Genomic DNA, 12384 nt, shown 5'->3' with positions numbered 1-12384 from the left:
GTGTGAGCTGCATAAGCTGGACAAGACAAGAAATATATTTGTGCAAACTGTAGAGTATAGACGTCCACTAATCAAAGGATAAAAGCGTTGGTGTTTATGTTATGATCATTAGAGAGAATGGGTGTGACTTGGACTGTTAATGTTGTTGTTGTTGTTGTTGTTGTTGCATACCCAGGCTCTTCTGCACATGAACTTGATGAACCGCATAGTCCACCACAGGGAGTAAGTTGAGGGATTTACACACAAATGGGCATGCAAAGCCACCCATTTATATCGTTGTCAGTGCAGGAGGACATTCCTTTCCAGCACCCTGAATGAGGAGTGAGTGGCAGTATGATCCATTTCACGAGAAGAGCTGTTGATAGTTTTACCATTTCAGTGCATCCTTGGTATTAGTTCGTTGAGCCTTCGGGCTCCATGTTGTGCTGTTGCTTAACCTGTCTGTCCGGCTGAACAGACCACAGATAAGCGACCGCTTTTGTAGGGCCGTCCCCTGCAGGAAACCGGCCCCTTGTGGTAGACATCGCTTCTCCAGGGTTGGGCCAGGTAAGGAACTGGGAAATAAGAGGCCTGACTCCTGTGTGGATGGCGCAGCTGCTTCACTTCACCTAGAGTACACAGCGTCACCACGTGTAGGCTCTTCAGACTTCATGCACTAGTGGAAAGCAGGAGGAATTATATTCATATAAGGATTTGTCCTATCTTCATCTTAAGCAATTTTTCAAAACGTAGGTACCGTTATTACACATGAATAATTCGTTACCATGTGAAATCAAGAAACCATTGGGCTCTTATGATGACGAAGATGGTGATTAGGCTATAAGGATGATGATGATGATGATGATGATGATGATGATGGTGATGATGATGATCATGATCATGATGACGATGACGTCTGTCTGTGGTTGTACTAAAAAATAAAAAAGTAAACCCGGATCCTCTAAATTCAACCCTACTTTTATGGTTTCGATCTCCTTTCGAACCTCAGAAAGGAACAAAAATAAAAGACACCTCATAGGAATGGTGGATGGGTGAGGCTAACTCTTGAAACTTAACTTTTCTTTTACATTATCCAGTCCTTCTTTCACCACCTTATTGCTACGCTCTCTCTCTCTCTCTCTCTCTCTCTCTCTCTCTCTCTCTCTCAACATTCATGACGTGACAGAAGGTGAAGATTGAGGTGAATGTGAAATCAGCGGACTACAACCTTAACCTACCTTGCTGCTGAAGTCCGCCAGCTTCTTTCGGTGGGTTGGGAAGTAGCTGAGGGACGTATTTATAATCAGGCAGCTGAGCTGCCCAGTTGTATTGTGCCAGCACATGAAGGATTCCCTCTCCAGCATCTGAAACAGTATCCAGCAAAGATACATAGGATCATATGTATGGTGAAACATTAAAACGAGAAATGGGCAGCAGACCCCGAATTACTGAATGCCACTTATGGAACGCCTCCACTTATAAAGTACTGTCAGCCTGCATCCCACATTACGAATGTAAAAAAAAAAGAAAAAAAGTTCAGATGAATACCTCAGACATGAAACGGAAGGAAGAAACAAAGAAAAAGGAGGGGAAGGTGGATTATGTAAAAAGGAAAAATATAAATTTTCAGTGTGTACTACATATTTTGATATATGGTCAGGAATGTAGGCCTAGCACTGAGGGAAATGTAAGTCATCAGAAATACAACGCAGTAAACCTAAAAAGACGCAATAGTTTAGGAGTTATAAGAGTGAAGAAAAAATAGTGTCGGGGCAGTTATTTAAAAAATTAAACCATATTTTACTTTTTGTTAGATTTCCCTTATACATTGTTGAAAAGGATTTACTTTTATTGCTAAATCGTAAAGGAAGAAGACTTAACGTAGAGTATGATATGAACTGGATGCTTATACCGTAAGCAAATGTGGTAAAATGAAATGGAAAATGGTTACTGAGAATGGTGTTAACCTTACAGTTTTGGTATGTAACGCTTTAACTATGCTGTATTTTAATGCTTCTGCATGTTAACAGTTGTTGAAAATGTTATCTTGATGCCTGAGTATCATACTTCAAATATTTTAAAAGACAGTGAAGCAACTCAGCATGTGATGCATAAGTTAATATGACAAGTAAGAGATAGGGAAGTAACAGGGCGCGTCTAAATAAATATACTAACCTATATTAAGCTTTCCAGGATTTTACACTTCGTTACATGTGTGTGTATGTGTGTGTGTGTGTGTGTGTGTGTGTGTGTGTGTGTGTGTGTGTGTGTGTGTGTGTGTGTGTGTGTGTTCTAGTCAGGAAGTGCAATTCTGGCTCCATGCACAACCTGGGCTTTTGCCCATATAAATACGTTCTACGCTTTGGAGCGTCAAAGCCCTTAGGTTAATGCCCTCGTTGTGGTGTTATGTGGAAAAGTTATTTTGTATGGAATGGTGTGAAAGGGTTGTAACTATTGACAAAATCGTGAGGCGTTGGAAAGCTCGTTGGGGGATAGGTTCTGTTCTGTCTCACTGGGCTCTCTGTCTGTCTTGTAACGCTGGCACTCTTGGTTTAGAGTTTATTGTATTTAAGTACTTCACTTTGGTGCTGGCCTTTTAATATACTCTTGCTACTAAAGGACGGCTGTAATTAAGGGAATGGGGATGCTTAAAAAAGACAATGTTAACCATATCGTTCATTGATCCATTTTCTACTCTTATGCTCTCTTCAGTTGAATAAGTTCTGCTGGTAGTAATGTGGATATAATGTAATATGGCATTACTGGTTGGAAGGGATTAAACAAACACTGGATTGTACAATTTATCATATGACTCACATTAACCAATCCATTTCTGTCTTTGTCGACAGGCTCGCAGTAGATCCTCGAGCGACAAGCCACTCCACAATGGACATCTTCAGACCGTGCACAATCCCCACCTGCATGGTGCACATATGCTTCACACCTCCCCCTACCACGTCACCATGCCTGTCACCAGCTTATGACGTCCGGTGCCCCATATTGCGCACACCCATACCCACGCCCGCTGCCTCACTCTAAAGGGCGGTCAGCAACCAGTCAGTTTCATCTTCAGAACACAAAGGGCCCCAGTTACCAGCCCTGGGGACGCCAGCACACCACAGCGCCAGAGAGTAAACAAACCTAAGGGCACTCGGCGGGGACGTAAGGGTTCCCGTAAGAGTGCTCGGGGGAACAGTGAAGGTACAGGCTCGCCCCCTAGTCCTTGCAGCCTGCGTGGGGTATCTTCGGGCACCCTAGAGGCCGACGTGCACACATGGTCAACCAATACAACGGACTATGATGGCGGGGCGTCCTGTTCGTCATCGGGGGCCCGGGCATCATACCCCTCCCTTCTGGGCTTTGGTTCACATCGCCCATCAGAGTCTGCTGGGTCCTGCATGAGAGGACCTTATGACTAGATCCTATATCAGATGCCTCTTGGATTAGCGGAATTAGCTTAGTATTAAAAGTGAGAGCACGAAAGTTCAGAGTTTGGTAATAATTTCTGAAACGTTTGATGATGACAGAACAGGTCTGATCTTTCTGTACTGTTGCTGTTTGCACCATTATAATGTTGGAGGCAGCTGATCACATCTAACACCTACAGATGTGCAATGAATGACTAACAAATAAGAGGTCTGAAAACCCATTTATGAGTTCAATTCTAATGATACGGCCGTAGGTCCCGTATGACAGGCCTTTAATATTAAACACACACACACACACACACACACACACACACACACACACACACACACACACACACACACACACACACACACACACACACACACATCAACTATCCCTTCCATACACTCTTTATTCCCATTATCTCTTTCATACATCTGTTTATACACATGCACTAATCAGTCACCTCTCTCTCTCTCTCTCTCTCTCTCTCTCTCTCTCTCCACATACACACCTCCAGGCACAGATTACTTTTTTTTTTTTTTTCATACATCCCGCCCTGGGTATAGTAAGGACAGTCCTTTAACGCTACCTTGGAGTCATGGGAGTATAGTGTACGTTTGATTGTTTGCCTGCAGCGAACTGGCATTAACTTGCGTGCGTTCACCACACCACACAAAGTATGTGGAACTCGAATCCACTTTAGAACATCTTCAGATCATTTGGCCAGTGCCAAACTGACTGAGCTAACGTGTCGCTCGGCAAAAGCCATGAAGAATTCTTCACCATTGTGAAGACCCATGATACAAATTTTCATTTTTTAATTCAAGCATCTTATGGCGGACGGCCTGCAAATAGCATCTTGGTATTGGCAATGCTTTCATTACTGTGCACGCTTCACAGTCTCGATTATTGGTAATTGCTTTCTTCCGTACACACCAGTCTGTTGCTGACTATAAGTAATGAGAAAGTTTTGAACTTGAGTGAACTGTTGAAATCTTGGCAAGGACATTAGAGCAAACTTACATTTTACTCCCTCTCGAAACTAAGATTTGTTTTTGCAAGGAGGACAAGGAAAGTATAATATCTTTCCATGTCTATTGTTCTTTATGCAAAAGCTTCTTTAGTAAGCTCTTTTGTGGAATGAAAAGGAACGATAAGGGGGCAAAAACGTGTCATATCTCTTGTTCCTCTTGCAACACAAAATATGAGATACAAGAGGAAATTGATCATAAACTTGCTTCTCGATTCGACCTTTAGACAACATGTCCTTTACGCATTTGGGGGTTCCCAAGTTATGAAACAAAACTTCATCTCTGTTAATTATTTGATACTGTTATTTAGCAAGATCCTTCAATTTAAATTTTGGCAATGGGGAGTAAATACTGACTGAATTTACAGCTGCGGTCAGGAATGCCTCTGTAATTTTTAGATGAAGAGCGACGAACTTTATATACAAATCTCCTAAAAGTTTGCTGGGCGCCGAAGATTGCCTTACTGAGTCTGGAATGTCAGTTGCATACTGCCTCATTATTCATCATAAAAGAAAGAAAAGAAATTCTCTGTTTTGCAGTGGTACAGTTCCGGTCAATATGTCCATACCAGATGTGGGCATCTGAATAATGAAATCGAAACTTCATCCCTCTTAATTATTTCTGATGAGTTAAGCAAGATTTCTTTATAATCTGACAGCGTTATGAGACAGAGGGTTGTAATCTAAGTGGCTGGAAATTTCGTTACGCATATTCCTTAATGACCGTATTTATATTTTACTTGTACTTTGTCTCCTGTATGTTGTGTGTATTGGTTTAATAACCACGCAGTTTTGGATCACTACCACACTAGCGGAGTGGTATGCTGCGATATGCAAAATGAACCGCTAGGAGAGATGCGGTAAACAGTCTTCTGTGCCACCCAGATCTCTGTCCCTAATGAGATCTAGTCAGCGAGAGACAAGTAGGTATTATTTTTGCTCCAGTAGTTTGGGAACGCAGGCGTGTGAGGGTAATACTGACTCCAATCAAACATGCAGGGGCAAAAGATCACTTCATATTTCATCCCTTTTGCCTCTCATTTTTCTCTGGTGTCTATTATCCCCAAGATGAAACAGCCTTGCAACCGTATGTTTATCTGTCCATACATGTTTCTCTTTAATACGATGCATCAGGAAGGAAAATGGCGGACATACCATGTGTATGAAGACGCAATGGGGTATCAGATGAACTTTTGTCCCTGACTGTGTCTGCCTACGAATTTTGTGACTTCGGTCAATTTCAAGTTTCCTGGAGAACGTGGCATGTTCCCTTTCAGCTGTTCGGCCGATTTACCGGGTACAAAGATGATGCTGACGGCCTGCAGTCTTCAGCTACTCCTTATGTTGCCTGCCGCGTTACCGTCAACCTAATATCGCCTTCTAAAGAGTGTTCATCCTAATTTTTTTTTTTTAACTGCCCGTATTCTACTTATAGTAATACTTGGCAAGCCGCAACCTTCTTACAGGATAATGGGTGCAAGTACAGGCGGTGGCTCAATCGGTAGAGAGGTGGCCTGCGGTCTTACCGGACCCAAGTTCAAATCCCCGCTGGTGTAGGGAACAGTTTAAGTATCTGAATTTCATGTAAAGCAGAGTTTACCAATCTACCAGAAGACCCGCCGATATGTCGTAAAAATACCCCGGCTATTACCAATACACCAGTCCTGTATGAGACAGCCCTAGCATGTATTCAATATGGACAGTGGGTGTAAAAGCCGAAGTGGTGACATGTAGAGGTGTATGATATGTAGGAGGACTACTGGGCCTTCGGAGCAGGCTGTGAAGCCTATGCCTAGAGTCGAGCAGATAAATAAAAAAAAGTAAAATTGATAAGAACGCTGAAAGTATGGCTTTCCCGTGCTCTTCCATACTGCTTGATTTAGGGCCTGTTCACACTGGCTAGAATGGTAATAGTCTAGAGCAAACTGTCCAGTCATTTTGGTTGGGGTACGAGCTGAAAAATCACCCCGTCTCATTGGGCCACGTTGAGGGTAAGTCGTTTCTCACTGACAGATGTACATTAAGAGGCAGTGAGGAACAAAATGCCCAATATATATATGAATCAGAGTGACGGTAGGCACTCTGTGTAAGGATGGCGCTGACATGCCCCAAATATAATCCTACGTAACTCCCAAACATGGAGGCATTTAAAATTTAGTTAAGCTTCTCGCCCTAATCCTCAGTGTTTATCTATATCGAAAACATCTCTTAAAGATCCTAAAACATAAAGCTAACACGGTGGGAAAAAATCGTCGTAATTGCCACATACCTCACTTTTGTTTTTTGTCTTCATATTCTTCTTTTTCTTTCTTCGGCCTCTCTAGCTCTAAAATGGCAAAACCAGCCACTTTGATTTTCTGCAAAGAGGGGTTTCATTCACCAGTGAGTTGGAAACAAAGCAGATATTGTCCGAATATAAAAGGAAAAAGGTGGAGAGTAAGTCAGCTATTATACCCTAGTTCAAGTACGGTTTTGAACCCGATCCCCGGTTTAAAACCTATACCACAGCATAATCCCAGATCTTAGACATCCAGAAAGAGGTTTTGAGCGGCAGTGGAGCTTAATCCGAGGTTTAGCCCACCCATGGTTTGAACCGTCTTGAGGGGATGGATTGACGGGAGATCAAGGCTGAAAAGTGTCAACATTTTTGCGAGATTATTCTTTCCAAACATTTTTATAGACTGAAGAGTTTATGAAGAGGAGACTATTGGGTGTCATGTGTGGTAATGTTATAAAAAGTAAATATCAAACTTCCTTTATCTATCTACGGTAAGAAAGCCGGAGCCGGTTATACGGTAACTTACTTCGTTATTATAGAACTTTGTTAGTTGTGCAGACATTTGTACCTTGGGTTTCTTTATATATCTAGCATGTTTTACAGTCATGTATAATGTGATATTTTAAACAGTTCACCAATAGTTTACCGAGTTTTTAATTCAATTTAGATCTTGTCTAGATTTCTGTTAAACAACACTGCATGATTACACGTCTGCGGTTGCATGACAGCTACCTCATTTACACGCTAGGCATGGGAAGTGAAGGGATCACCATACCTCTGTATCACAAAACTGTCAGCAGGGCAAACAGTACCTATTCTATATCAACGTACTTTGGTGTAATAAAACTGTCAGTTACTGAACCAGTAGCCTACCGTACTTCTCTAACATAAAAGTTTTCATCAGTGAATATATTTTTCTAGTACCCACAGTACATGCTTTTTATTAGAAATGTTGATTTCTTTCAAAGAAGCATGGGTAGCCTAATTTCACATAATTTTAACAGGCTGTTTAGAAATTTTCCCTCCCCTGTATTGCAATTCGACCGCAGTGGTTTGCAAATTCGCTTCAACTTGTGATACTTTTACATCGTAGCAGTAATGAACAACTGGTAATGGCTGTCACATGAAGACTTGTATGATCATTACCTTCACCTGTGGAACAGTGATTAGCTGATGTGGTAATACAGAAATGATGAACTGCAAATTTTACGTAAAGAGTTTATGCACTCCACAAAAGCTTACTAACTTACCGGTAAGGCATTCTGCATGACTAGTCATGGATATTTTTTTTTATTCCCACGTAATTTCATTAAATAAGGCATTATTTTTTAGTCAGATTATTACATTAACTGGGCAGAAGCGACTCCTCATTTTCTATAGAGACTGGTTTTTCCCACCACATTCAAATTTCAGTCAGGCTAAAAACGAGTCCTGATTGACTGCGGTCATCGCTGCTGAATACGTGCTTCAGTCAGAGGTTGAAGTCCCAGATTACTCAACCTCGGATTATCTGTAGTATTATCCTGCGACTTTAATGTGGTCAAACCCTATTCTATAATTCGGGATCGAATAATCCCCAATCCGTGGTTTGAACCACCCCAAAACCCGAGAGGTAAACCTCCCCGTCCTGAATTGGGGCCTTTCAGTATTCATTCATTTTAGACATAACTTGGTATGTAGGTAAGGGGTAAGCATATAATGAACTGTTTCAATTTTAAGACCATAAGGTAAAAACTCAAGGTCACGGGATAGCGTAAAATTTTCGGACTTTTAACTAAAAAAGTTGCTGTTCAATTTTGATTAAAATTGGTTGCACGATTTAGGATCACACATAAATCAAACCATTCAGTGTTAAGAACAATCGCTCAAAAGTCATGGTCACAGAGCTTTGTCAAAAGGTCGGTCATTGACCTACTGCAATGCGGGGATGCTGCACTTTGTCAGAGTTCCTTGTTATCTCCAAAAAATGTATTCTGATCAAGCAAGACTCTTCAGACTGGAGCCACTTAGTCACAGCCGTCTTGAGTTCCCCTCACTACTGCGTCACTCTAAACCTAAAAGATTTACAAAACCTTTGGAGTTTTCTTATACACAGGCTTTTAATAATCAGTAAAACAGGGGTTTAAAAAATACTAGAATGTATGAATATGTGGGGATGGGAGTGCGCCAAAATCGATTGTAACAAGTCAAGGCAAGATAACATGTTTTCCCATTCTTCGTTTTTATTTCCTTTACTCCACTACACGTCCTCATGGTGAAGCATAAGTTCACCTGAAGTGTAAATGATAATGGCATAACTATTAAACAACTATAGAGTGCACAAAAACAGTGCATAAAAAAGGTGTAGGAATGAGATTACAAGTGATTGTACTGCCTTAACATTGTTCTGATGGATTTTGATGCACAATAAATCCTACAACTTCATACATTTTCTTTATATATATATAAATATAAATATATAGATAGATAGATAGATAGATAGATAGATAGACAGATATAGATTAATAGATAGATAGATAAATATGAGCTCAAGTTTGTTAAGTTTGTTTATCCTGATCCACGCAGTCGGAAAATCTGTTAAATGTTCGATTCGGCCTCGTTGTATTAGTAATTTTTCACGTGATGTGCAATTCTCCACCATGCGACACAGTCCGTCTGCAACATGAAGGAAGCTCAAAAGATGTATTAAATCTGATGTTTCCATCGGCCTTGCACCTAGGGCTTCAACACAATTGCTCAAGAGGACTATATTCCCTTTCTACCTAGTAATTCTAGTTCAGAAAAATGTTTAAAGTTTGTCACCTTAAAGCAAATACTTCTAAGGTGCACTGTTGTGAAAGAACAATGCTTTCTCATTAACTGCGACTGAAGCATTGAGAAGCATATTAATTAGTCTTCCCTTCAATTCCGTCGCTGTTCATATTCAATCACTTTCGCCGTCCTCAGAAAATGGTTTGTACCCAATGTCGAGGGATGCAGCATTTTAATCTCTTGAATCAGATGACATATTTCTTTTGGTTTAGTGTTTGAACAGGGGAAGCAAGCGAGATCACTATTAGACTGGTGATAAGGTGGGGGCACCTAGCCCAAGCACATCACAAAAACTGTAATGTTTTGGATGCTATTAATGGAACGACGGGTCAACACACAGAGAAGAAAAAACGAAAATATATTAAGTGTCACTTAAAGTGACTTTCCAGAAAATTCCTTTTTTTTTTTTTTTTTTTTAAGGTAACAACGCGCCAAACTGATCAATAAAACTTTATTATCTAGGAAAGTATTGAATCTTCAGGAGACCTATATGCATTATTGGAAAGATTATGGAAGAGCTATAGACGCTACTTCAGTGGCTTTTCACAGATTTCATCACCATACTGTTGAAAGAAAAAAGCTAAAATAATTCGGAACGATCACCAAAACCGGATTTCCCTCTAAATTGTTAAAGCTACAATGAGCCTCCCCACATCACTGTAAAGCATATGGATGTGTAACGGGTCTTACTAAAGTTTTTTTTTTTTTTTTCAAAAACTTGCCAGCATACTGTTCAAAACAGTCATGCAACAAAAACTGAGTACAAGAACTGAACCAAATGTCAGACCCGTGTTTGGCATGAGGGTACAGTACCCTTCACTGATTGTTTGTACATTGCAGAATGAGGTGTGAAAATGTGTAATAATATCAGGCAAGTGCGATGGTACTCTTCTTCCTTCAGGTAAAATGAGAACATAATCTTTCTCGTTCAGATTTGTTACCTCCAGATCATTTTATTCAAATTCAGATGAATGTCTGGCAGTGGATGGGTTAATGAAGACCAGCTCAAAACCCCTCCATGAAACGACACCCTTAACCTCATTAAAACTGTTTTATATAGCAAAAAGAATATAAAAATACATTAACTGACTCAAGATGTTAAAAAGAAATATGATGCTGGTATGTGGCAAAGTTATGATACTGCAGTAAGTTTTCTCAAACAACTTTCAAGATGTGTTTTCTACATAGCAGATGACAATAGACTGAGTAGCCTAGTCTATGAACTCTCGTTTATTCAGCTGTATTTTGATGTCTGGTTAAATGTAATATATGGAAGGGTTATTTCCTACTCATAAATATTCTGTCTTTCGTCTGGGTAAATGATCTTACATTTGAACACATCACGGTATTGCTAGGTCAAGACACAAATGATATATGCATTGGCCAGTCCACAGATTACACACCATTTAACCTGAACAAAGGTGCCAGAAAACGTTTATCCACTTCACAACGATGACGCATTAGTATCTCTGTTACCTTAAGATAATTTTATGCGAATCGTGAGAAACTTGTTGCTGGAGAAGGGTTATCAAGAGTCTTCATCAATCTCTTTACAATAGACGTCTTTTTAGCTTTCCAGAAAATCAACTGTTTGTTAACTACAGTGAACGATACAAGACATTATCATAGTGAAGGGGTTAACAACTACTTGTCCTGCCTTTACACAACCCATCCAAGGAGAACTAAAATATACTGACAGGACTTCATATCACACTGGTACAATCTGGATCCTCTGCTGGCTTAGTTTCAGAGTGTAAGGCCACGTCCACACGAAATGCTTGCTGGTGTAGGCAGTTTCTTGTGGCAGATCTGCGTTACAGTAGCACAAAAAAATTCTCGCCCACATCCGCCCGCCTCAAGTGAGGCAACTTTTGTGGATTTAACATGATGCAAAACTCCCACCCATACCCACCCGCACAAGCAGGCATAGTGCGGGCGCAGCCTAAGCCATTTCAGCACGGGGTTAAATTTGACAGAATGGTTGCACTCACTTACTTAGCAACCATAACTACCTGACAACCATGTCTAAGCTTAATAAAACAGTCAAATCCAGTCAGTCTGATCGAATCTAACCCTAAGTGCAACGTTAGCTAACTTGGCCTAATTCAGCCAACATAGCCTGTTCTAATATAACATAAGCTTAACCTGATGGTCTAACCTAACGTAACCTATACTAACTTAACTGCAACTACCTAATCTAGTCTAGTCTGAGTTAAACCAAGAGGCCTACCCAAACGCAACTGAACCGTAACCCTTCATTAAAGAAACAGTTCCCAGCTTACCAATAGCACAGATTTCTTGGCTTCACCAGGGAACTGATCGTAAGTTTGTAAATCCCGTGGCTGTATTCTAAATCGAACAAGAGGGCTCGGATTTCATTTTCTTCGCCATTATATTTTGCAAATTACGACTTTTTAGCTTCTTTTGCATTACCGAAGCAAACTGTTTCGGTACTACTGTATATGTGTAAAAATATTACTGAAGAGATTATTAAAGTGTAACATGCATTATAAATCGCTAAGAAAAGCGGTGCTATGAAACCAATAATGCCATCTAGCTTTTGGCTGACGGTGCCCGTCTCCGTTTGTTTTGTTCAGGCAAGGGATCATATTATCTGTGGCTTCGTAGATATCATAATATCTCAGATTTAGCTATTTTTTTCTGTGCAGTACACCACAATATTCTCTTGTACGTTACAGATTCAAAGTCGATCATTATTAAAAAGATATGTAGTACATGGAAGTGAACTTCATTGTAAAATATGCAAAATAAAGACCTAAGACAGAGGTGTAAAAGTCTCTTATGTCACCGATTAACTATTATGAACGTGGCTGTAAATTATCAGATTCTCGGTACAGTGATTCAGATGCACGAA

General features: G+C 40.4%; 1 protein-coding gene across 1 annotated transcript in view; it reads left to right on the top strand.

Annotated features, from left to right (window-relative positions):
• LOC145398034 (PDF receptor-like) overlaps positions 1-2963 on the top strand; it is a 516837-nt gene extending 513874 nt beyond the window's left edge. Inside the window, exon 12 of the mRNA XM_080270999.1 lies at positions 2829-2963. Within this exon, the coding sequence (XP_080127125.1) occupies positions 2829-2963 (135 nt within the window). The remainder of the gene's footprint in view (positions 1-2828) is intronic.
• The last annotated feature ends 9421 nt before the right edge of the window (positions 2964-12384 follow it).

The sequence above is a fragment of the Coenobita brevimanus genome, chromosome 5 (assembly GCF_032717465.1).
Source record: "Coenobita brevimanus isolate Jiangsu-jjx chromosome 5, ASM3271746v2, whole genome shotgun sequence".
NCBI lineage: Eukaryota > Metazoa > Arthropoda > Malacostraca > Decapoda > Coenobitidae > Coenobita > Coenobita brevimanus.
The sequence above is the reverse complement of the archived record's forward strand: the minus strand, read 5'-3'. Positions and strand labels throughout refer to the sequence as shown.